Source organism: Neopsephotus bourkii, unplaced genomic scaffold (genome assembly GCF_033783945.1).
Source record: "Neopsephotus bourkii isolate Nb327-2 ecotype Australia unplaced genomic scaffold, CSIRO-AGI_Nbou_v1 NB_457, whole genome shotgun sequence".
Lineage (NCBI taxonomy): Eukaryota > Metazoa > Chordata > Aves > Psittaciformes > Psittacidae > Neopsephotus > Neopsephotus bourkii.
This window is the reverse complement of record NW_026900959.1, coordinates 1,665,775-1,692,790: the sequence shown is the minus strand read 5'-3', so window position 1 is coordinate 1,692,790 and position 27,016 is coordinate 1,665,775. Positions and strand designations below refer to the sequence as shown.

The following is a 27,016-nucleotide window of genomic DNA, read 5'->3' as shown; positions in this document are numbered from 1 at the left end:
GCAGGAACTTCCGCTTGCTGTAACAGTCTGTGACTTGAAAGTTGTGCAACACCTTTAGTAAACACTTCCTCATATAGGAACAAGAACCAAGCTGAACAACTCGCTCCCTCTCCTCTCATTCAGTGCACGAGGGAGGACTGCTCACAGCCTGGGAGCCCGGCGCTCCCCTCCACCGCGACCATCGCTGGCCGAGCACACCTGAGATGATTCTCACCCCGCTTCTGGCTGCTGTTTTGCTACATTTGCTCCAACAAGGTATGGATTCCATGCTTTGAAACCCTTTACCGGTGGCTGCTATGGAATTTGTAATGATTAACACGTAGATAACGCAGAAGAACAGTGGATTAAAGCCATGGGAAGAGTGGTCCTGCTGCAGGTCGGGATGGTTGTTTTTTTCTCTCTTTCTATTCAAAGCAATTACCTAAAATTCTTTAGTTAGGGAAGTATTTACTAGGGGAACAACTGGCCATGGATTGCCTAAAGACCCAGAACCGGTTAGTTTTGTGAGCCAGTTAGGAAATAACCTCCTCTGCAAGTCAGTGGGCAATTTATCCAATTGGGACAACTTACTACACTGACAGCACTTAGTATTTGTATATACATTTGCATTGTATATACATTACAGAGACAAAAGACTTCTATCTGAATTTGGTTAATGACATTCCCTGAATCCAAACTCTTAGTGCCCTTATCAGCTCTGTGGTACTGCAGGTTGTGTGTATTCACTTGCCTTACCCTTAACAGCCCGCGCTGTTGTTTCCACGTGCATTGTTTCTTCCAGCTCATGTCAACAGGGATCAGAGTCCTGCAGTGCTTGGCACGCACGAGCACTCACGGGTTCCATAGCTATAGGGAGCCCTGCATGCTGGTACCTCTAGGATCTCATTAGATGCTCAGAGCCTCTGAAGTTGGGCACATGAGGATGGCTTTGGGTGTTACAGAGCTTGTTTCTTGACAAAACCAAACCTTCATTAGCAGTGAAATCCTCACTGATTTTTCTTCCTGGTTGAGGCTCTTGGAAAAGACCAAACTGATTTGTTCCTTGTGAGCACTTTTCCCACCTGATGTAGAGCCCAAGGAATTCCTCTCCTCCTTAAAGCTACTGACTCAAGACAATGCCTGAAGCCAGACAAAGACAATAAAGAGTTGACTCCAAAACTACCTCTAAGAAACACTTTGTCCTGGCACAAAACCTACCCATTTGCCTCCAAATGCTGCTTGTGCTGCACTGCAGGAAAAGGCCAAGTTTAGTTCTGCATCTCCATTCAAATCCAGCCTGAATTTAAACCATCTGGGCTACAGTTTGTCCCATAAAGAGTCAGCAAAGGGAGTACATAGATAAAATTGAAGCACAGAACTCTTCTGAGGGGCCTAAAATATTACTGGGATTGCTACATAAGGATGTGCTTTAAGCACATGGAAAGAGTAAGTCTGCAAAGCAAAAGAGGCTTTTCTAAGTAAAAATAATAGCTTAAAATATAAAATATACCATTGTAAATCACAGTAACAAACTTGCACTTGGGGCTTGCTAACAGCATGTGCATGTATAGTCACTGTGCACTGAGCACTGTACATGTACAGTCACTGTGCATTGAGTACTGTACATGCATAGTCACTGTGCACTGAGTACTGTACATGTATAGTCACTGAGCACTGTACATGTATAATCACTGTGCACTGAGTACTGTACATGTATAGTCACTGTGCACTGAGCACTGTACATGTATAGTCACTGTGCACTGAGCACTGTACATGTATAGTCACTGTGCACTGAGCACTGTACATGTATAGCCACTGTGCACTGAGTACTGTACATGTATAGTCACTGTGCACTGAGCACTGTACATGTATAGCCACTGTGCACTGAGTACTGTACATGTATAGCCACTGTGCACTGTGCTCAGGTGATATAAGACAACTTCTTGGGGCTTACTCCCATTATACTATCATGCCTGCTATCACACTCCAGCGCTCAGCTCTGTCAGCATGCAACCAACTTATTTCTGCAATAACTTTTGGCAAGGGCTTCGCAAATAAACCAGTTTGAAGGATCAGTCTGTTCATTTCAGTGGCACAATTTGCATGAGGATGGGCCCTGTTGTTCCAGATACAGGAAATCACAGCAATTGGATGCCCCAGCCCTGTAAAAACCTGACCTTGAGGCAGACAATTAAAATGGGAGGTGCACTCTCCCTTTGTCCTTAGTGCTTTCTTTGAGGTTTTTACAACAAAGCGCTCTTGTGCTTAGCGTCCAGTGCTCAAGAATTTGCTAGCTCAGATGAGATGCCCTTTTGTAGGACATCAAAGAGCTTAGGAGGCAGATAAAACTGCTGCTGCCTTGTCAGAGACTAACACATCCCTGTTTTCCTGAATGCTGCACACCAGCTATTACTGATGCTGGGGAAAGAAACCCAAGGGCATTGCATAAAGTACTTTGAAGCATGGAAACAGCCGGGTATGTCAACATCTGAAACCCACACTGCAACAAACCTCACTTAAGGCCACGTAATGGGGGTGACTGCTCAGCAGAGCAGACGAGCACGTGCAGAGAACACATGAGAAACAAGTGGTGCAACAGATGAATGACCATAGAGCCCAAAAGGATGTGATGGGACACAGTATTTAATAAGTTAGACCTGTCCTTGCCTAAACATGCATTTCATCCTCCCCAGGGAGCACGAGCAAGAAGCTACCTGAAGTTGAGCAATATGAAGTAGTTTATCCACGGAAACTGCACACAGTGCACAGAAGAGACGTAGAGAGAAACAAAGAGGTACTAGGAGACATCATTTTCCTTGCGGGGAGATGGGGAAGGTTTTCTGGAGTCACAGTGCCCTTGGCTTTCAAGGGTAAGAGGATTTGGAGCCAGACACTTGATCGTGCAAAAGGAAATGAAAGGGAAGAGCTGGAAGAGTGATCTCATATTGGGTAAAGCTGGGTTTGTGCTCATGACGTAGAAATGCATTTGCAAAGCTGAGTTTGTTCCTCTAATTAAAGAATCCAAAGCCCAGTGACCTCCTGCTTGTTCTGGACCTGCCAGAATACTTATTTTTGGTGGGAAGAGGAGGGAAAGGAGGCAGTTGGAGACTTGGTAACAGCCAGAACTCTTAGCAGCCTGTATTCTAACACTTCAATCTGTTTACAGACCAAATATGATGACACAATGGAGTATGGAATCAAAGCCAACGGAGAGGAAGTCATACTGCATCTACAAAAGAACAAGTAGGTTCAGTTCAATGTTTTCCTCTAGCATTATTCCTCACTGTCAATGGCTCTGTAGGGCACTGGGGACATAAAGAAACAGTGCTTTGGCTCCTGTAAGACAGAGGTATTTTGGTCAAGGCACATTTTCAACCCAAAAGTAAGAAGCAGGGGGAGAAAGCATCATGTCACTGCTTTGGTAAGGTGAACAGCTACACATGCAGGTGATGTTAGCCATGATGGAATGACCTGTCTGTACTGCTAACTCTGCTCTCTCATTTATATCCTAAGTGGCTAAATCCACTGAATGTTTAATGCTCTAATACTATTTCACATGTTTTCCTTGTCTATGGGTTATATTTATTTGTTCTCTGCTGGCTGAAGCTACAGAGAAGCACAAGATATCCATGCGGTGGGGCTGTGCTGGCTCTGTACACTCAGCAAAAAAGGGAAATAGTAATAATAAATGTACAATCCTTAATAGTTCAGCTTCCAGCACTGCCTACCCTAGCACAAACGATGCTGCTGCTGGACTTGGAGGAGCCAGATGTACACTTGCATTGACAAAATGCACACCCATGATTTTCTGCTTGCTGGCTCCACTGTAATACTTAACATGGGATCAAACAAATCTGCTGTAATAAGTGCTTTTCAAATGGCTGTGTAAATACAATAGTACTATAATCAGTTCGTGCTAAATAGAGACTATAATTAACTGTTTAGCCCTGGTTTAATCTAATCTAAATATTTGGGGTGGGGAGGAAGGGGAATTATATTGTGCTAAATCCCACTCTAAAAAGAAACAGGATTGGGGCAATTTGTGGTAATTGCCCAAACAGAAGTGAATGGAGACTTGCTTAGCTGCTAGGTTTAGTAGGACTGCAGACCTGGCTTAAAGTTAAGCACCTGCTTAGTGCTGTCCTGCACAGGAGCCTGAAAGCACACAGCCTTGCAGGATCTGGCCTCCCATAGCAAATCACAAAGGTGTCTGCTAACAAGAAACCCAAAGCACCTCTCCCAGTAGAAACAGAGTCATTTATTCTGTAGTCATGTTTCAATTTGATGGCTCAGCAGCACATATGGGTACAAAGAGAGCTCTCTTTAGACAGAACATCCTTCACTTGGACCTCTGCTCTCTGAAATCAGTAGGGGTGAACTGGGCAGACACCAGAACAGCACCACTTCACACGTGGAGTGCTGGAAAAGCCCACAGAAATCCGAGGCCAAAAAAGGATCAATACTGCCTATGTAATTATACATTTACTTTCAGATCTACAAGGAGATTAGTTTATAGCAATGAAATAAGTAGGCTTTAATTGCCTTCTTATTTTAGAACAGTCCCTTTGTTTGAGTAAGGATTAGAAACCGGCAGAATTCCCCACCCAGCAGCTTTGCTTCCCTAGTTTTCAATCTAACACTATTAATAATAACCTGAGCAATCATTTGCATTCCCTCCATACTTTGTGTGCTATGTAATTGCCTCATTTCTAGATGACTCCAATTCCTTTTGAGTAATAATGGCACTTGGCTCTTTGCAGGCACCTATTGGCTAGAGACTACACTGAAACAGTTTACTCTGACGACGGGCGACAAATAACCACAAGTCCTCAGATCAAGGTAATAATAAAGGCTTCCTTCCCTCATACTTGCAGCCTTGAGGAGGTCAAGGTGAGATTCATGGGTCCATAGTAATGGGTCAATAACAGCAGATATGAGACAGAGAGGAAAGATCTTAAAGCAAGGTTTAAGCCCTGTGATTCAGGCAGGGAAGAGGCAGCGTGTGACTGGCAGAGCTACACTGATTTATACCCGTTGCCAACCAGACACACTGTTTGCCTTTCAAAAGTCAACCACCATTTACTTAACGGCTGATGAACACGTTTGCTGAGCCAAATCTCTCCCTTTTGTCAGAAAAGGGAGCGGAGCCAAGGCCATTCCCCTGCTCTGCACCTCCTGACTTTGCTTGTTGGGCACAGCTCCGTGACTTGCTTTTCCCCCTTAATCTCGGTGAGATCATAGATCCTGATGAAGACATCTCCTCATGGTTCCTGTTGGCACCCACGCTCCCCACATATGTGCTGCAGGTCACCCCAGGTGGTTTCTCTGAGCCATGACAAATGAGGCATTCAGATGCAGACACAAAGGAAGCCACTGTACTCATTCTGTCTTAATCTACTGTGCACTCATGGGCCTGATCTTCAACAAAGGTCTCACCTGAAGCTCTTTGTCCAGTGATGTCCAGCTTGTTTTAACACATGATTTGGAATACAAAGCCTAATATCCTTTGTCACAGAGTGGTCAGCAGGAACAAGAGGATCCTGAGTGAAATAAATGTGCACAAAGAGCTGTGATCAGGTTGGTTTTGGTGGGAAAAAAATGCCATTTCTGATTGTTCCAATTACTTTCATCCCCTGAATGGATCCTGTGAAAAGCAAACAGCACCTATTCTGCATGGACCTTAATTCATAGCTTGTTGTAGCTTGTAGCTAGTGTGGTTTGGCAGCTGTCAAAGTGGGCTGCGTCTCATTGACTGCAATGAATTGGCCCAAATCAAATTACTTCAATATATCTTTTCTTTCTAAACAGGATCACTGTTATTATGAAGGTTACATTCAGAATGATGCTGATTCCATAGCGAGCATCAGTGCCTGCAATGGCCTAAGGTAAGTTGGAGGTTTAATTCCTAGTGGCAGAATGTGCATTCTCTAGGAAGATAAATTTCCCAATATAAAAAGGATCAGGATGTAAATGAGATGCCTATAAGGAAAAAAGGGAGAAAAAGTTTACCTTTCTCAACTTCCAGAGTTTCTAAATTTGAAGCTGAAGAAGTATCTATAACAATACATTTAGATAACAAATTCCACATTAGATCAGGATGTACAGCACTCGATGATGCTCACACTTCACACTCAGGGTTGATGCTTCTGAGCTGTAGACGCTCCACTGACACCTCAAGAGAAGGCTACATCATTTTCAGTGTCACAGCAGTTAAGGGTTAGGCTTCTGTATGAAAAGCTCAGTTAGAAGAATCCACTCCTTTCTAATCCCTGAAGACACAGCAGTGCAATACAAAAAGGGAAGAGGAAGGCTCTCGAGTCTGAGAAGCTGCAGCAGAACGTTTCCCCCATGGTTAGTGGCATGTGGCCAAACCCCAGACTGTCTCTGCCCAATACTTGCCTTTTGTGGTATTTATGTGTGAACACAGAGCACTCATTTTGACATCTGCTGCTCAAAATGATTCAGAACTCTTAATTCCTTTCAATATTGCAGCTTTTCATCTGGGTTTGAGATCGAAAAACACCTTTGAATTCCCCACTCAAGTGGAATTCACTTTTCAGTCACATCTGTTAAGCACAAAAGCACCAAATATAATGGAATTAATTGCTAAACCAGTTTATTTTTGACTGATAGTCTCAGAGATTCACTGAGCAGCCAAATCTTCCAATTGACTTGTCAGCTTTGATTTCTGCTTTTAAACTGCTGTACACCCTGCCTGCACGCTGCCAAACCATCCCAGTGTGGCAGTGTGGGCAGTGGTGCCTATGCCTGGGCTAAATGCTGCTAGAGGTAACTTTGCTGTCTTGATTCAGCCCTGTGGATTCAAAAGGTGACACTCTAACTCCTTTTCTTAGTGGCTATTTTGAGACCCGTGGTCAGAAGTACCTCATTGAACCCTTGGGAACCTCAGACAGCGATGAGCACGCAGTCTACAAGTACGAGAAACTCAAACAGAAGTCCATCAAAACCTGTGGTCTGGTCAATAATACCTGGGAAGAAGACTCAAATGACCCCACTGGTGACATCTTCAAATCCAGCAACAGCCCAGAGGTAAGTCCTTCGAGTCAAGCAACAGTCCCATAAGTACAGGCCTATCTTTTTACCCTATCTTTCATAATCTTAACCATTTTAATAGCCAGCCTACCTTTCATCATTTTCAAACAAAGCAGTCCCATTCTAAATGGCCTGGCTAAAGAAATACCCTCATAACAAGATGATCTGTAAGGTGCCTGCCAACCCAGACCATTCTATGATACAAGGCTTGAAGTTGCAAAGGCTGAGACTGCAACAGGTCTCAGAAGCCATTGAAACTTCTCTTTTCCCTAGATGAAAGCATACCTGAAGGCAAAAAAGTATCTGGAAGTCTACATAGTTGCAGACAACAGTTTGGTGAGTACTGAAACAAGCTGTCCTCTTCTGCATCCTACTCACAGACACACATTCAAAATGAGCCTGATCTTAAAACATGTCTGACAGAACACTGCATTGGAAAGATAACAGCGAGTAGAGGAGGCATGGGGGGGTTTGCAAGGGAATCTTCAATGGGCTGTTCTGATTCATCAGTTTTTACCTCTCCTTTCCCTAACACACTGTTTTCTTTGCCAGTATGAGAAGTATGAGAAAAACGTGAAAACTGTAAGGCAAAGGATCTTTGGAATGGTCAATTACGTCAACACGGTAAGAGCAAAATGAGAATAAAACCCAAGTGACTGAAGAGCTCCTTTGCTTTTGCCTCATGAATTTCCAGTATTACAGACAAGAAAGAAAACTGAACTGGAAATTACCATTGCAGAAATAAATTTAACACACATTCACATTATCCTGCCCTTTGCCTTCACATACGAGATTTTGATAGAGATTTATACTGTATTTTCTTTACCCTTGTGTAAAAGGATTGAAATCCATCAAGGAGAATTAAGTGAGTCTTGATTTCTTCCAAAATATTGCTGGAATTCCCAAGTATTTTAAAGCCATTTTTGTAATTGGTTTGGGGGGGGGGGGGGGGGGGGGGGAGGGAATATGTTTTCATGTTCTGTTTCTTCAGGTTTTTTTGCAACTTTAAAGCTTAAATCAGGCCTGGAGTGGACTCCGTTTCAAGTGGGAAATGGAAGCAACCACCGGGGTCAGTGCTTGTTTCAGAAGTCTCTGCAACATCCTTCATCCTTCGCTGTTTCTCGGCTGCAGGTTTATAAGGCCATTAACATCTACGTGGCTTTAATTGGCCTGGAAATCTGGACAGACGCTGACAAATGCCTCCTGAGCCACGCTGCAGGGTTCACACTGGACAGTTTCTCCAAGTGGAGGCTCTCAGACTTGTTGAAGAGGAAAAGGAACGACAACGCTCAGCTGATCACGTGCGTTTTGGTCCGCTTCCCATTCGCATTCCCAAGCCATAGAGTACCAGGTTGTACTAATCCCAAGGCAAAAGAAAGAAATGCAAGCTCTCTTTCCTTACCTTTATTTACCTCCTGGAGCACAATCACCAGCTAGGACCCAGAATCTCCCTTTTCTATACGAATCCCTTGTGCTCCATCTCAGTCTCTTCTTTTCCCTGCTCTGGCACAGCCGAGTGCCCTGAAGCCTGCAGCGTGGTCTAACACCTCCAGAGCTATGACATGGAGTTTAGCAGCTGGGAAACGCACATGGCCAAACTAAACCAGCACTCACTTGGCTCTCCTGGCTCACATTCAGTGGCCCTGATTCATCTGAGCACTTTGCTGCACCTAGAGTACTTCATCAAGCTCTTTACACCCAAATAGATGCTTCAAGTCCGATAACTGAGACATGCTTTAAGTTAAGAACTAAAATGAAAAGAGTATTCCCTTCTGTTAGATTTGCAGTGATTTTAAACACATCCTCAACTATTGTGTTGAGTCAGGATGCAAACCAGAGCTGGAAATGAGAATATGCTTAAAGCCTTCAACCTGGTTTTAGTAAAGCCAGCTTGACTTCAGATCTGCTCCCTGGTCACAGCACTGCATTTCACTCTTTCTTCTTCCTTACAGAGGCTATGACTTTGAGGGGACAACGATTGGATTAGCCTTTCTCAAGTCCATCTGCAGTGATACATATTCTGCAGGTATTATTCAGGTCTGATTTCTTTTTGTTTCTATTATTCCTAAAGGTTTTCCTGCTCAAGCAGCAAAGAATGCTCGTGAGCAGCCGGGTGTGCAACACCTCCAGTTTGTGTCATTGTTTTAGTGGACTGTAGAAATCCACAGTCAGATTTGAGGTGAAATCAGCTGGATTTTGGATGAAATTGTTTATCCAAAATAGGATAATGGAAGCACACACAAAGCACAGTGCGTGTGGGTTATCTAAATGCCAACATCTATCTCAGACACTTATATTTGGAGTACCTGGCTCCATTAGAGTTAGAAGAGAGAAATAAGTGGGTTTGTGTTTCTACCTTAAGATTCCCTGTTTCAAATGGGAAATGAGTTCTGTCGTATTTAATACCATCAGTTTAAGCACTTAATTTCAGCTGACTGAACTGCTGCATGTGAACTTCAGCCTAAACAGGAACACAGATCCCAAACTTCACCAACAGCACCGGGAACTCAACTGCACCCAGCTTCAGAGGCTGGGCTGCTGCTAAGAGGAATTACCCACAAGAAATTCCAGCTTTCCCACACCATTAGGAAACCATAGGATGAACATAAAACCAGAACACCTCTCAGGGTGCAGGGATGCATTTGAGAGCAGAATGATTTGCAGTGCTATGCTGGAAAAGTATGACCAGGATAATGTCGTGTGCTTTATGCATTTCCACTATCACCTGGGTTTATCTGTCTGGCTTTCACTGAAGAGGAGGACTTTTCATTTCCTCCCTCCAAGAGGCACAAAACGCCAAGCTAAGAGCAAAGATGGAGCACGGCATCTGCCTTTCCTTACCTTGCACACACAGCACTGTACACAATAGTTACCTTGGTGTAATAAGCAATAATTATCTCTCACCCACGTAATTACCCTAAGCACAGGGGCATCTATCCAGAAAGATGAAGGCTTTCAGATGTTCACTTCCCCTTAACGCTGTTACTTGGCAGCTTAACTTCCTCCTGTTAATTTAAAGGCTAATTATACCAATTTACTCATGTTCATTAGTGGTATCATCTCAGTGCTATTACAACATAGTAGAGCATAAAGCACGGAGTAGAGGCATTCATGGGTTGAACACCACACCAATCCTTACGTAGCAGCGAGTATAGCTGCACTTGAATTGCCCTCTTTCTTAGCCAGATGGTTGCTCAGATGCTCCTACTTGTTCTACAATGCCCACAGGAACAATGCTTTGCTCTTATCTCTCCAGGACCACAACAGAAACGAAATCGCAGTTGCAGCTACCATGGCCCACGAGATGGGACACAACCTTGGCATGAGCCACGACACCAAAGCCTGCACGTGCAGCGCCGAAGTTTGCATCATGACAGACACTGTCAGGTAGGAGGTAGGATGGAAAGGTGAAGGGGCCAACACATGGGGCGGTTCATGGTGGGGTTTGGACAAGCTGCCAGGTTCCAAATGGACTGGTAATTATTGATTGTTAATGGATTATTCCATTCTAATTATACAGAGAGAAAAATGAAGACATTCCAGGTCCTTGTAAGATATTCCCAGGCAGATACAGCCCCTCCAAAAAACCCCAAACCCAACTTTAGTCACTTTGGGATAACATTAGCTTTGCACATGAGGTGGAGGCCTTCACATTGAACCATACACCCTTCCTCCCTTACAATGAGGACAGCACATACCGGCTGTGGGATCTCAGGACAGAGCTTCCCCAGCATTAACCTACAGTATGTTGTCATTCTCTACCCTGATGACTCTCATGAAAACCATATCAGGTGTTTGTACCTGCAATAAACACCCATTAGAGAGGAATTCAGCTCAATTTTCACCCCTGGTTGAACATCCTGAGCCGCTGCTGGATGTCCTAATGGAAAGCTCCTAATGCATGAAGCATCCACGCACAGTCTGTATAAACCAGGCTCATATCTTTACATTTATAACATGCAGTCTTTACATGCAGCACATTAAGTATTTCTCATCTGCTTGTTTCCACTTTTCTTTCCCCATGGAAGGTAACCATTGTACTTATCAATATATATATATATATATATAAATAAATGGTTGCACTCAATAGGGATGGTCACTTGTTGAATTTCTCTTGTAAAGAGTATTGCTTCCCCTTGCTTACACCCACCCTAACATAAACCCTTCTGCCTTCTCAATACAGTTCCATCATCCCCAAGAAATTCAGCTCGTGCAGCCTCCAAAGTTTTGAGAAATACATGCTAAGCGACATGCCCAAATGCTTAACTGACATCCCAGATAAAAACAGCATCATAGCACCTCCATCCTGCGGGAATGGCTTTGTGGAGAAAGGAGAGGAATGCGACTGTGGTACTCCTGAGGTATCCGCATAAAGGGGAACAAAACAAGGCTTGGAAGGGGCAAAGAGCTTTGTTCAGGCTGTTTAGGAGCTGGTTTCTGGTAGTTTCTCAAGCAGGCACTTCAAAGCTAGCTGAAATGTTATGGTAGAAACTGTGAGCATTGAATTGCTGATCTGCAATGCAGCCACCCTATACAGTGCATGCCAAGGAGTGGGAAAGATGACAGCATGCTTTGTTGTGCTGCGTTGGGTAAATGGCCTCAAGTTGCAACACGGGAGGTTTAGGCTGGATATTAGGGAAAGCTTCTTCACCAAAAGGGTTGTCAGGCTGCCCAGGGCAGTGATGGAGTCACCATCCCTAAGACCTGTGGATGTGGTGCTTGGCAGTGCTGGGTTAACGGTTGGGCTCAGGGATCTTAAAGGTCTTTTCCAACCTACACGATTCTATAAGAGAGGAACTGAGAGTGAGGAAAAGCCACACATACAAAACTGTCTGAGCAGAAATAAGCAAGTTCCCTGCACAACTTCCATCCGCACTTGCACAACCCAGCACACTTGGTATCCTTTATGTGCTCGCCCACAGCGACTGGCCTGGCTTCCAGCGAACATGGTTCCCAGGAAAGCCAAGTGCAAGCCTAATGGATCCCTTTCCCTCAGTAACCAAGTTCAGGGTAGGCCATTGGGAATGCAGTGCAGAGAGGACCCAACCCTGAAGCGCAGAGCTCTGACTGCTGATTCTGCCACAGGAGTGCACAAACGAGTGCTGCGAGCCCGAGTCATGCAAACTGACGGCAGGTTCCGCGTGTGCACATGGAGAGTGCTGTGAAAACTGCCAGGTAAGGCTCCTCCCCAGCTCCAGCTTCCCACAGTTTTGAGGGTACAGTGGGTTTCCCCCCATGGGAAAGCAGTCATGGACCTCTTAAAAGAGCCAATCCCTTTTAATTGTGATTACTGACCCAGCCCTTTAATCAAAGAGCACTTTGTCCATCCCAAACCACACCACAGCTACCAATTCTCTCCATCCTGGACAAAGGAGTGGTTTGATTACCCAGTTCCTCCTGGAAAGAAAAGCTGGGGCACAATGAGGCAAAACCCTTGTCTTTAAATCAGACACGGATCTGGCTCCTCGGGCATCTTGCGCAGCGAGGCTGAGATTTGTCTCCCCTAATATAACCCTTGGTTCAGTGGGCTCTTTAAACAGCACAGAGGAGCATGTGTTCAAGTGCAGCATTGCTTCCCCCTCCTTGCAGTACAAGCAGTCAGGAGCTGTCTGCAGAGCAGCTAAGCACGACTGTGACCTGGCTGAGATGTGCACTGGCTTCTCTGAGCACTGCCCAGCAGATCGATTCCGCGTCAACGGGCATCCCTGCAACTACGGCGAGGGCTACTGCTACATGGGACAGTGTCCCACTCGGGAAAACCAGTGCAAAGCTGCTTTTGGAGCACGTGAGTACAGCCTGGGACTGGGAAAATCAGTCTGCATCGGTCAACGGAGGGATAAAGGGAAAGGCTTTGCCTGCAGGCAAATCAAAGGCCTTTTGCAAAGCGGAACAGTGCATCTTCATGCTTTATATAGTGGATATGATTTCTAGTTTGTAGCATCTACTCAGTTGCTATTTCTATATGCAATCCTAAGCGGTTATAATCACTGAGCAAGAGTGCAGAACATACAATACCAACTCTTTCTAGAGAAATGGGAAGTGGGAAGCGTATTCCTCTTTCGCACAATGCTTTTAAGGGAACTTTGAAGTGGAGCTGGCTCTTTGCTTCTTAGGAAGAGGAAATGCCTGTATTTTAAATTAGTGCTTGAATTCAGCATGCCTTTATGTTTCTGAAGGTGTGCGGTGGCTTATCCCCTTCCCAGTCCTAAACCATCTCCAGTCCTGACTACGTCCCTTCTCTTAGGAGAGGTCTGTTGGTCCATAGGGAGAACACAGGACACGCTCTGCTTGGTGCATACAGCAACGCTGCAGAATTAATGCATATAGGGCCAGAGGGTCATTAGGCCCACGGGTAACTTCACTGGGAAAGGCTATTTCCTACCCAGGTAAAGGGAACTGACTGTTGTGAGGTCTCACAGGCAGAGAACCCAAACTAACCCCACTGAATTCTCCTCTATCACAGAGGCCACCGAAGGCGCAGCCTCCTGTTACCGGATGAACGAGAAAGGGGTATATTATGGATACTGCAGGAAAGAAAAAGGCAGTCACGTCCCATGTGAAAAAAAGTAAGCACTGTGCTATGGAATCTGCTGGGATCCGGGAGGAGACCGTTCCCATTCTGGTTAAGAGGCGGAAGCAAAGAGCGCGCTGTTTTAGACAGCACCAACGTGTCCCTTGTGGGTCAGGTTGAATGACGTGGTAAAGCCAGTTCTAAGAAAACTGGTTTCTAAATCATGAGATCAGTCTGAGAAAGAGCTAGAGCTCTCATGTATGTGTATCCTATATGGATGTATCTCATGTATGTGTACATACAGGTGTGCAAGCCTGCGTGCGTGTGTGTGCAAGTGCAGTTAAGTACAAGGAAGGGATTTCTGGACAGGGAACCTGGACCTCAGGTGAACCTCCGAAGCTGAGGACAGTTAAAAACTCATTTCTGCAACCCATTTTGGGCTCCCTCATGGGCTCCAGAGGAAGCAGGAACCTGCCACTTTCTGCTCACAAACCAACCTGGGAGCACCCGAAACCAAAATCCCTTTCTTAGGAGTGCCAGCACACACCAAATTCCAGCTAGGGGAGAGACCAGCTCCAACAGTCCTGCAGTGCTGTGCCGTTGTTCCACTGCAGCTCTTGTTCTCCTTCCAGAGACACAATGTGTGGGAAGCTGTTCTGCACCGGGGGGAACGAGATGCCCCGGGATGGGAGCCTGGTGACTTTTGAGTCCTGCAAAGCAAGTTTCCCTCGAAATGGAGAAGCAGACCCAGGGATGATTCTCAATGGAACCAAGTGCGGGAACGGGATGGTCAGTACAAACCAGCTTTACTCCTTATTGTGTCCTCTCTTTCATTGCTGCTTATATCCTCAGCCCTCTTACCAGACAAGGGAGATTTTAACCTGGGAAGACTGAAGTGGACACTTCTGTTGATCTGATTTGTTAGATCTTCTGCCTTACATCTCTCACAAACGAGCAGCAAAGCAAACAGACTCTTTCCCATTCCCTTATGCTTGACTGCTGGCTTATTTTCTTACTGACAAAAATACACATGGCAATAGGAACAAACCTTTTTATGAAGATTAAAAGATCATACTTGTATTATACTCTTCATTCTTTCCATAATGGTTGTGCTAAGCATCACCGAGTGCTATTCCCAGTTCCTTTACTGTATATTTCTACTGGGAGGGGAGGGCAGGGTGAAGGACTGAAGAGGAGTGGAAAGCAGTGATATCTGGACATCTTTGTCACTCCCCTTTGCTATAAGAGATCCAAAGGTCAAGTGAAAAATCACATCCACATCTCAGACTCCTAATGTAGCTTTTAGTGATTTACAGACCTGCTTCTATGCCTCCTTTTACTCCCCATCACTCTACGCAATGAAGTGCAAGCTCTGCCTCTTCTGAAAGCTGTAGATCACTTCGTTATCATTTGCTCTGTGCATTTCAGGTGTGCAGCAATGGAGAATGTGTCTACATTGAAGATGTCTTTAGGTCAACCAACTGCTCTGCCAAGTGTCCTGGACATGCTGTAAGATACCAGTGCTTGTTGCTATTAACTTAGAATACACAAGGAAATCATGCACATCAGCTACAGAACTTACTGATGACAGTATTTAGATCACTGGGATAGGGATTTGCAAAGGTTGTGGAGTCAGAAGCTTTCTATATTTCTATGCAAGCAAATCTAACCTGATAGAGCATGGACACAGATGCTGTGCCTGGCCCTGCCTCTGAGCCACAGAATCACAGCTATTCTCTTGCAGGTCATCTTCTGGTTTAGGAAGAAAACTGTGCTCATCCCATTTGAACATAGAGAGACCCACAGGTGTAACTGCTGCTTTGTGCCTTGTACTGTAGCTTTTACTGCAGAAACACCTGCAAAAGGCACATGGCAGCAGACAACCAGGCCTGTCCTTTACTGCACAAACCTGCTATTCTCTATGCTAAACCTTAGTGCAAGTCAAATGAGAGTTTCCAGACCTAGCTTCAATAATCCTATCAGGAGCCACTGAGAGCTTCACTCACATTCCCATCCTGAAGTGATTTGTGCTTCCCCAGGTGTGTGACCACGAGCTGCAATGCCAGTGCGAGGAAGGATGGGCACCACCAACCTGCGACAGCTCCTCCGCAGTTACCAGTAAGCAGGACCTAGACCTGGTGCCAAACCCCACTTTGCCTCCAATGTGATAGGAAAACTCTTAGCAATAGCAGATCTTTTAAGGAACAGCAACTTGTGTTTTCTCTCCCCTCCAGGCTTTGCTATAGTCGCTGGTGTGCTGGTTGTCCTCGCTGTCACGGCAACCGCGGCAGTGGTCCTCATCCGCTCCCGAGTGTTCAAGAAGAGGTAAAAAGCTTACCCCTATTGAGTCACCCCCCCCATGCAACCAAAACCTAAAACTAAGCAACTCCTGGACAGGTTTTAAGCAAAGGTTCTCAAAGGGGGTAGAGGGAATTGGGTGCTGGAAAGCCAAGGAAGTTGATCCATGACAGAAATCCCACAGCTGGGAGAGTACTGAAGCCTTGAAACTGTAGCTCTCAAGATTAACCCTGAATAATCAAGGGGAAGAAAGGACATGGCTCCATAACACACCATTGGGAATAAGGCAGGAATTCCAGTTCTTTTCGCTTCAGTCAGGTTAAGATTCACAGTTATATGGAATCTTTGTCTAGCTGCCAGACCAGAAGGGGACCTGGAGCCACGAACCAAGTCTTTGTGGATCAAGAACAAAGGCACAGAGAACACCCTGTCCTGCCAGTACCTGCCCAGAAGGTAAGAGCTGGGTCAGCTCTGGTCCCTAGGGATTGTAATGGAGGGATTGGAATATCAGAAATCATCTATCAAAGTGTGCTACAATTCAAGCAGGGTTTCAAACCCCTTGTCCGGGGCTCAGAGGGCAGTGCTGTGAATCCCAGCATGGGGAAAGCACATGGCTCTGGGTCCCACAGTAATCTGTGTGCAGTAAAGCAGCCCGCAAAGATAATCATAGAATCATAGAATGGTTTGGGTTGGAAAGGACCTTAAGATCATCCAGTTCCAACCCCCCTGCCATGGGCAGGGACACCTCGCTCTAAACCATGGCACCCAAGGCTTCGTCCAACCTGGCCTTGAACACTGCCAGGGATGGAGCATTCACAGCCTCCCTGGGCAACCCATTCCAGTGCCTCAGCACCCTAACAGGAAAGAATTTCCTCCTTATATCCAATCTAAACTTCCCCTGTTTCAGTCTGAACCCATTACCCTTGTCCTGTCACTACAGTCCCTAATGAAGAGTCCCTCCCCAGCATCCCTATAGGCCCCCTTCTGATACTGGAAGCTGCTATGGGGTCTCCACGCAGCCTTCTCTTCTCCAGGCTGAACAGCCCCAACTTTCTCAGCCTGTCTTCTTGAAGCAGATAAAGGCTCCATCAGATGTAACTGTTCCCTGTTTTCAGATGAACGACAAGAAACTTCTCCTCCCTGTACCTCCGCTGCAGGAGAACAAGCCACAGCTCCACAGTGTAAGTCCTTCCCAGCAATGCGTTTGCTTCCACACCATGTTTAGGGAAGGCAGCACCCACCAGTGCATGCCATGGTGGAGAACCGCAACCCCAAAGGCTAAAGAAATCCCTGCACTCCCAATAAGGCCCTGGGTGCTTTCCCAGGGCCAGCTAGCAAGAAGTATCCCTGCTTCCAAAAAGAATGCATCCTTTAATCCCTATTAGTGCTCTTTTTATACAGAACACAAGCCTGCATGTTCCCATGGGAACATACAGATGCATGCTTTCACAGGATGTATATAGGGTCAACATATCCTGTATTCTCTGCCTTTACAGCCTGCCATAAGGCCAAGAGGTCCCCCACCTCCTGTTCCTCCTACCAAGCCAGCCCCTTCTCTCACAGAAGAGATCTTTGTGAGTATAACCCTGTAGCTTTGCACACCTTCCATCCGAGCTGCAAAGGACCATCAGGTGTCAATTGGGATTTTCAGTTTTGACTCTCATTAAACCCCCCTTAACTCACAGACATTCAAACCACACATCCTTTAGGGTAGGAGCCACCTTTTGTGCCACAAAATCCTAAACTGCCCAAGAGACTCTTAGTCTGTGCCAAGGGGTCCTGTAACCCATCACCAGAACATCCCACAAGCAATAGTACGTGGAGTCCAAACCAACAGGGATCTCAGGTGGAAACACAACACAAACGATGAGCACCTTTGCTACTGCAGTGGTCCCTGTCTTGTGGTAGCTCTCTAAAGATGCCACCTGTGAGGGGATCTCCATCAATGTGCATATATATATAAATATAGTTGGAATTCTCACAAATATCTGGAATACAAATATTTGCCATTAATAAACCCAAAGCATCCTATTTAATGAAAATGACTCCCTCAAATATCTACCATCTCGTCGTTTGAGCCCCCTGCCCATCTGACACAAGGGTACAGAAACCATCTTCAGACCAGAAATGTAACTGCATGCTACTGCCTGCCTAAAGAATGATGGATCAGGACTAAACACCCCATATCAGCTGCATATCCCCCTGCCTTTGGAGATGCTCTCCTCAGCACATAACCAGCTTTAACTTCCCAAGCAGAGCATGGATACTTGATGCAGATGAAGCTAAACACTGAGAACAGCTCCGTGGTTTTCTGAAACAGGAGCTCTATACCCACTGTGCATTATGGGTGACACCCTGCATGTGGAGGGATTAATCTAATCCACCCATAGATTTTCCACTAGGAGAATGCTGTAGGAAATACATGAGAACAGTAGGAGCAGATGAAGGCTGGGGGGTTCTGCAGCTGCTCAGGCAGGGAAGCCTAATGACACTTAAACTTCATTTCTATTCAGGTACCAGAGAGAAAGCCAGCTCATCTTCCAGTCCCCAAAGGCAAACGTCCACCTCCACCTCCACCTCAGGTAACCTGAGCTTAAATGTGAGCAGCAGCTCTTTCGGGATGTAATTCATTGAAAGAGCACCAAGCATGCGGTCATTTAACTCTTTCCTTTTTCATGTAGGCTTTAAAACCTCCAATGAACCCCAGGGTATGAAGCTTCTGAAGCTGGGGTGATGGAGATACCTGAAATCCTCAGGGACAAGTTGTTTGCCCCTTGATTCCTCCACTTCTGCAAAGACAACCAAGAATGCCTTCCTGTGCTCTTTAATACAAGAACAACCAACTGACAGCTTTGAAAGGACAGGCTTGGTTTGCAAAGAGCAAGGAACAATTTGGTGATGCCACCATGCTACTGTCCAAAAGCAAACAGAAGCAGAACTGCTGCTTGCACCAAGGTGTAGACTGGGAGTAAGCTGTGAAAGCTGCCTAGCACATCCTAACTCCTAGGCCACTGCTGCAAGAGGTGGCTGCACTGGGATGCTCTGCACCTACACAGCTTTCCTGGGCACAGACCTGAGTTCATCAGGGAAGTACAGAGCCAGGCTTGTGAAGTGTAAACTCCATTTCTGGATCTCTGCAGCCCCCTCTTCAACACCAGACCAGGCCTTGTCCTTCGAGTGCAGGTTCTGGGAAGAGGAAAATCCTTCTCATTGGAGAACAGTTTGTGTCCTCAAACCTGAACCCGCCTTGGAATAATGAGATTATGCACTGGAAACGCACTGATTCTGGAAAGATCCTTTTGGACCGAATTCTCTTATTAATCCCTTAGGTTACCTGTGACACAAGATTCCTCTGTTGGGCAGGTGGAGCTGGGGACGTGCTCCAAAGCAAAGCACGCAGGAGCCAAGCCACTTGCTGCTTACAAGTGCTCCCAGCGTTCTGGCTGTGCCAGTGGAAGGAGAGCTCCAGCTGCCACCAGGGTTTAGAAAGGCAGAGTCAACAAACTCCATCACTGAGTTCATCTGCCCCATGGCTCCAGAGATAGCCAAGTATTTCTGCCTTCCAAGATACACACACCTTGGTGTTCTCATCTAACTCCTCTTGCGCCAGCGGGCGTTGTTGTAAAGTCACTAATGAGAACCAGGCTGGGCACTGGGGGGTGTTATTATGGGACAGCATCACAGCATGAGGCTTTGCGTGATGGCTTATGACTGAGGGGGTCTTCATTCGCTCATGCCTGTTGGCATCAGCACTGTTGCCACTATTGGTCTGCTGGCATAGATGTGCATGATACTGTTGGCATTGATGCTAATGGTACTGTGAGGGTGCTGGCACTGATGCTATTGTTACCCTTGGCACTGATGATATTCATCAGGGGTTGGCATCAAGAGTTTCAAGTTTAAGCACACAAAAGTGTTTTTCAAGGAATAAAAATTTTACCAGAAAATAAAGAAAAAGAAATAAAAGAGAGAAACAAAACTGCCCTGGACCAAAAGCACTCCAGATTTTACAGACAGTCCAGTTTGAACTGGATTTGGGTTTGGATCAGGATCAAAATCCAAACACGGACCCAAATCAATTACAGGGTGGCTCAGGAAGGCAGTTTCCAGCCCTTGGGCACAGGGGCTTTGCTGGAGAAGATCACTTTGACTTCCAAACCAGCACTGGGGCCCTGGGCCAGCACTGTGCACACCAACCCCAGCCTGGGCCTGGTTCTCACCAGGGTCTACCAGGACCTAAAAGAGCCCAGTGCATGCAGGACCTGACACCTTCTACAGGTTCACAACCCAGCTCTCCCCTGCTGAAACCCTGATCCACATCACCCTGCTCGGATGCTGAAAACACAACTGTACAGATGCATTTCCAATGCAGAGCCTTGCTCTGTACAGTGCCCCTCCTGCAGCTGCATGCTGCAGATCCACCGTCTCTGATACCAAAATGAATACTAAAACCCCCAATTTCTTATTCTAGGCTTGCTTTGGGGTTGCCAATCAAGTACTTTATGTGTTGCAAAACACTGATGTGATGAAATTACAGCTTGAGGAGCGAGGTGGGTCTTTGTGGTTTAGGATAGATTGTATTGGAAGAGTATAGCTTTCTTCCCCATTAGAGAAATGCTTCTTTATGGATTTTAGTCTATCTGTATGGTGTGAAGATTCAGGACTTGTTTTTTATGGACTGTAATGAATGTATTTACAAAGATTTCTGTATTAAAAGTACTGTATCTACACTGGAGGTAGGTGGCTTGGTTTTTCGAAGATCATCAGTTTGCACATGGAGCACATGAGAACAGTGTAAAGTGGGATCATTTAGAACATTGCCAAATCCCTACAACTCCAAATTCGGACCTAAAGGGTTATTCACACGTACCGACAATCCCTGCCATGTTAGCTAGGAAAGCTGAATTAGATTTATAAGGGTTAGAGAACCATAGAATGGTTTGGGCTGGAAAGAGCCTTAAGATCATGCAGCTCCTGAACACTTCCAGCAGGTAAAACCTGCACCCAGCACCCAAGCAGAGCACAAGTGCTGTTCTGACAGCACCCATGCAACCTGAGCAGTGACCTGCGGTACCAGCCTAGGAGAAATACACAGGAACACGCACCTATAGTTCATGATTTACAGCTTCTCTTGGCTCCAGCATCCCTAGGGCAGGCGACAGCATGTTCTGGAGCAGGTTCTGTGGCTGCCAGCCTACAGAAGGGGTGACAATCTATTGTTCCCTTATGCAAACGTGACATCTACTGTTAAAAAGCCTCTACTGCAAGAGAAAAGTGAACCCAGGAACACTGGAAACAAGTTGAGCGCTCCAATTGTCAGGAGCATAGCCCCAGAGGGTGAGTGCATCACCAGATGCATCTCCCTCTGTAGTCTCACACAATGGCAACCGTTTGATCTGGGGGCAGCTATTCCCTTATTCCTGGGTCAGGTTTCCTTGCTCAGCAGGATTTGCCAGGCACATGGTACAGCAGAGCAGTGAACCCACCTCTCAGCATCACATAGTAATCAGAAGGGACCAAATTCGGACCTGCTATGCAGGAGCTATATGGACCCTTCTCTAGCTCCCAACCCAAAAGCAAAGCAGTTTACCACTGCTTGTGGGTGTTTGGTTTAGTACGAGTGAGCACTGCTCCATCTCCCCTTACTCATGGGAACACAAAAATGCCTTTTTTTCCTGTTTCTTTCCAACCTCTGAATTTAACACCCTCTTTCATCCCTCTTTTCCCTCCCTCCATCTCCAAGGGATGGTGCTACCAAAAAGGAGCAAACCTTTTGCCCTTTGCACCCCAAACCAGTCTTTGCTGTTAACAGTTTTGGGGGGGTTCTCGGAAATAAGGCACTACCAGTACACACCAGTTTCTCCAGTCGTTCCCTATCTGGCGCTCTGAATCGTCCACTTCGCTGTGCAAATTCAACACTGGCCATTAGAGGGCAATGGGGTATGGGAAAGAAATCCCTCTTGCTTGCTATGGGATGCCTGCTATCACCTCAAACGAATCAATTCTGCATTTAGTGCATCCTCTGACCTTGGGCTATAGATTCAGGAGACATTAACAAGGATGCCATCAGCCAGGAAGAGTGAGGAAATGAGAGCACATTCAGCTTCTCAGACACAAAGGCACCAGACAACTAATAAAGAGGCTAAACCCAACCCTTCAAACGTGACACCAACAGGCAGGGCAAGCTTGAAGCTCTGCAGCAAGAAGCAGCCCTCCTTGATCCAGGTTTTAGTGACCACAAGACAATCTCTTGTCCTACCAGCCCTTAGCAAAAGGAGTATTTATCACTTGTAACTTGGAATTAACAGTTTTCTTCCCTCTTTGCTTCCTTATGCGTGGACCTAGACGATCCTAAATTCCAACCCTAACTATTCTATGAATCTAGGATCTCTATAGCCTCCTCCTCCTCCATAAATCATCACTGTCTTAAATAAGTGAACGAAAGGCTTCAGGCTGGATCCACTTCTATGCAAATCAGTGAAATCCCATGGAAATACTGAAGGTTTCCTAGCTGACAGGCAGTAAGGATTTAGACATGTCTGTCTACCCCCAACTGGGCCTAATGGCTCTCCAGTATCAGAAACAAACGGCTCTTCCTTTGCCACCATCTGATAGCATCAGGAAATGCGAACCCCAGCCGCCAGCTACTCCCTGTTTTGCACTGAGAAGCGCCAGGCTTTAGCCACCAGTTTATTTATAACCTTATGGAGCGCAGCAGTGCTGGGTCATTCCCCTCTTCCTCTGGTGCCAGGGAAATGGGAGGCGCTGGGAAAGGGACAGGGGTGGTGCGCAGGTTGCCAATGTCTACCCTGGGTCCTGGATCACTTGAAAGCAGTCTGCAGAGAGGTGGCACAGTTATTAAGAGGCTATTGGTGACATTAGAGCCATAAATAACCCCCCCTAATGCGTGGTTCCAGCCTTTGGAAGGTCCAGGGGAAAAAAAGAGGCTGAAATATTGATAGATGTGTCTGCAAGAGCTATTAGAAAAGGGAAGGCAATGCCCATAGGGTTGGTCTAAGCCACCGCACCCAGGACCAGAGCATCACAAGCCCGACAAAACAGATGTGAGCGCACAGCACCGGGCAACAGGATGAATGCAAAGAATAGCACGACTGAGGCAGGACTTTGGAAGTGGAGGCATCCCCCTCCCGAAGTCAAAATCCATCGTGGAAGGCTGGAGGACTTCCCTAGCGAGCCTCAGTACAGGTAAGGACAGACCTCAAGCGCACTCTGTGCTGCACATACAGATCTCTCATACATCTGTTCATGCATGGACAAAGAGATGAGCAGCTCTCTGCCATACACTCAACCTATTTCTCCCTGTCCTGAAGTGCACTGGAGTAATGTATTTTCCATGTTACTTACTGCAGCTATCACTGAGAGACGTGGCCCCAAATCCCTTCAGCGGCTGCATCCTGTCAAAGTGCTGCAGTGAATTTCCAGGCATGTTTTATAAATAAGCTCATCCAAAAATCCCTGCTCCCCAGGCCCAATCTGTGAGGAGGCTTCGTAACAGGAGAAAACCCATGAGATGACCTGAACAGAGGAGAAAACAAAGAAAACACAGCCTAGCCTCCTAGCCAACATACAGGACTCCCGCAGCAGTGGTCAGGTCTCATAGCACACAGCAGCCAAGGGCTGGCTTTTCAAGAGAGTTTAGCATCTTCCACACACCCAGCACATTGAGCTCACTCACTTGGAACTCAGTTCCAGCCTTAAGTTCCTTGTGCTTCAGCTTTGTATGCTCAAAATAAGGACACCAGCTCCTTTTTGCTCTCCCCATAACCCATAGGCTCTCAGTCGCCTCCACTGCAGAGGGGATGCTCAACTGCAGTTTGGGGCTGAGCCTATTGGGACCAGTTATCCAGCCTCCACGCTGTATGTACCTCTCTGGATCCCACTCTCTTGTGCATTCATAGTAGCCCACACAAAGGGGCCTGTGTGGGCCTTTTTTAGGCTATAACATCAAGCATGCCTTGCAGTAACAACACTAAAGCCAGTACTAAAAACCTTTGATGCCGTCACCTCCCAACACACTGTTAGTGCTGCACCGCTCTGCTGGGATTGATCTCTACACAACAACCCCTGTGCTGAAAGCAGACCCTGCACGGGTCCAAGTCCCCAGCACCCAAATGAGGGGAGAAGCAGAGGCAGAAGCAGCGGCGGGAGCCGGGCCCTGGAACTCGCTGTGAATTCTTCACGCTGGAATCGGCTGCAGGCACGGAGCGGGATGGGAAAAATCCACCTGCAATATTCATGAGCCACTGCAAATGAGGGCAGGGAACCTCAGCCCCATGGAGCTGCTCCCTCTTTGTGCAGCACCCACGCGAGTTACCAGGAGGAACCTTCCTGGTGCTCACTGGAGCCACGGCTTGGCCTGGATTAGCACCCCAAGGAGTCTCCTCCCCAACCATGGGGCTGAGCAGTGCAAGCCACAAAGCCCATAGAGTAGGGTAAGGGGAAGGAGCTCTCATTGTGCGCTGATGGAGATAACTCAGTGGCTGTCTAGACATTATAAACCTGCAGGCAGACTTCCCTCTCCCACTGATAAAACCTGACCCAAACTCTGTACATTTACCCCGAGTGGAAACATAAAACCTCTGTAGAAAGGAGAGCTCCAATTCATGCACAGGTTTTGCTTCCCTGGAAGGATCACCTTACTAATCTCACACCTATTCCTTATTCATGGCACCATTTCCTTGCCTTGAAAGCCATCCTGACATGGGGTTTAGAGACATTGACTTCATCACTGCCATCATTAGGAATGCTGCAATCAGAAGAATGGTGCCATCTCATTACTTATTTAAAACGCGCCAAGCAGCACAGATGTGTGTGAAATATATGTCTGTGAGATATAGATATGTATGTTTGCAAAATACATATATTATGTCTAATGGAAAGGGGAGAAAAACCCCCATATGCATCTACTGAGCATCTGCAGAGCACCCCACGGCACGTAGGAGTAGCACAGAAGCTTCAATATTAGCTTAAATAATTCATGGGCCAGCAGTTGCTTCTCTACACCAGAAATAAACCTGTTAGTAAATGTTATTCAGAATGCAGAAAGGTGCTAATATTTGGCCTGCTGAGTTTATGCATCATGCCTTGCTAGGCAAGGCACATCACCCTGGGTAGAGTGATGTGTCTCCAAACTGCACGGCACTGTTCATTTGGAGTGATGTTGATGGGCTCAGCAAACTGGATTTATGCAAAGTGCATCTCAGGAGCTGCAGTAGAAGGCAGAGAGTGGGAGGCTTCGCAAAAGCTGGGGATTTGGACCACCCTTACTCCATAAAGTGAGAGCTGCTGGTGCCTGACCCTGCTGCGAGGTGTGGGTGGTGCAGTCCTGTCACTGCGAGGCTCAGCAGAAACCAACCCAGTCGGCAGCGCTGCCATTGCTCATTTTCCAGCGAGCTGGGGCTGTCACTAAGGGCACATCCCGTCCCCTCCAGCCAGGCTTTGCCTTGCAAATCCACCCAGTTTTGGAGCAGGTCTAATCTAAGATGCTGGTCTGACTCATCTCCCTGCCAGGAAGCCATAAAAGCATCTCCTCTCCCTCTTGGGTACCACCAGGGACTCTCATCCCTCCCGCAGCCAGTGGTACCCACCTGCCAGACACCAGCTCAGCTCACCCGAGGGCAAGAACACACTGAGAGATGCTCGCTGCTATCTCTGCTCATGGAATAAAGCAAGAAGCACTGCTCTTATTATTTATAAGCATTACTCTGTTCTGCAGAAGTGCCGTGTATCCCCAGGGTGCGAAAGTCAAAGGTGCTTTATGTATTCATGTGAAATATGTATTCAGATTTATGTATGAATAGGTCTAGACCATGCTGTGCTCACTCCTAAAACATTTTGGTACATGAAGGTAAAGGCTGCTGCATGTGATAACTGTGACATACTCATCTATAGCTGCTGTATCCAATACAAACCATGTGGAAGGCACAGCCCACTGCGTATTTAATGCCACCTCTACGTATAGAAGATGATAATTTAGAAAACACTTAATTTAAGATGGAAATCTTCATTTCAGAATGTGTTTATAGTGCTACAGTTTTGGGTCAACCTCATTTCTTTCTATCCCATGCATTATTCAAGTTGTTAATTCATCCTTTATGGCCAGCTATTATTTCTTCCAGCCAGCCCTTTGAAATCTGACCAGTGGGACCTGGGTTTGTAAATGACATTTACAAAAAGCCTTCAACAGGGTATATTTTAAATGACTCTGTATTTGATTCCTCTGCAAACCAGAAGCTCTCATCACTTCTGAACCCAAGGAGCTGAATAATTGCTACACTTCAAAGAGAACCTCCTGACCATTTTTCTTGTCTCATTTTCCCCATGCAGATGCTTGGCTCCCTACGCTCAGCTGGACAAAACTTACTTCATCTTGTGGCAGTTTTGAAATACTCCTTTTTATCCAGTGGAAAAAAATGGTCCCTTTTCATAACATGATTGTTGAGGCGTTTTCAAACTGCTGCAGGCTTTCTCTAGTTTGAAGGGAAAAATCAGAGCAGTTCAATTCCCTGTTTCCCAGGCTCCTCCATTTCCCTTTCCATAGTGTCTATGGTGCCTATAGTGTCGTGTCTATGGTGCCTATAGTGCTCTTTCATCACTTCATTTACACAAAGGAGAAGAGGAGGAAGAAAGACAAAGAGCACATCAGACCTATTCCCTTCTCCCCAAAATGATCCAGCTCCAATCCCCTGCCAGGGGCAGCGACACCTTCCACTAGACCATGTTGCTCCAAGCCCCTGTGTCCAACCTGGCCTTGGGTTAAGCACATGCTTCAAACCTACAAGAAATCCCTCTCATTCTCTGTAGCACCATTGCTTGCACTTCTCTGCCTTCATTTCCTTGTCTTACAGAGCACCTTCAGCTGTGGCTGCATCCTGCCAAGCCCATCGCAGCCAGGAAAGCAACCCAAGAACCAGAACAAGGCACATCCAGTGGATGTACTCCAGTATATCCAGAACTAGCCACCAGAAACAGGTAGAGACCACAAGGGAAAACATAAGGCTCAGCAAACACATGACTTGAACCAGAACCAGCAATACCTGCAGGGTTATCCTGGTTTAGAACCAGCAATACCTGCAGGGTTATCCTGGTTTCTTTTCTGGTTAATGCCTACAACCCAGTGCGATCCCTGCTGAAAGCAGTGGCAATATCTCTCTG

General features: G+C 46.3%; 1 protein-coding gene across 1 annotated transcript; it reads left to right on the top strand.

The window, feature by feature from the left end:
- Positions 1–68: 68 nt before the first annotated feature.
- LOC133210407 (zinc metalloproteinase-disintegrin-like NaMP) lies at positions 69–19,313 on the top strand. Its single transcript, XM_061349740.1, has 24 exons — positions 69–255; positions 2,673–2,773; positions 3,146–3,222; positions 4,740–4,818; positions 5,788–5,864; positions 6,834–7,029; positions 7,306–7,368; positions 7,585–7,656; positions 8,164–8,333; positions 8,985–9,069; positions 10,289–10,419; positions 11,216–11,393; positions 12,118–12,207; positions 12,622–12,817; positions 13,496–13,598; positions 14,176–14,332; positions 14,972–15,052; positions 15,583–15,661; positions 15,778–15,868; positions 16,195–16,294; positions 16,957–17,022; positions 17,338–17,415; positions 18,355–18,423; positions 18,523–19,313. The coding sequence occupies exons 1-24, from the start codon at positions 204–206 to the stop codon at positions 18,553–18,555; spliced, it is 2,424 nt and encodes an 807-aa protein (XP_061205724.1). The 5' UTR covers positions 69–203; the 3' UTR covers positions 18,556–19,313.
- The last annotated feature ends 7,703 nt before the right edge of the window (positions 19,314–27,016 follow it).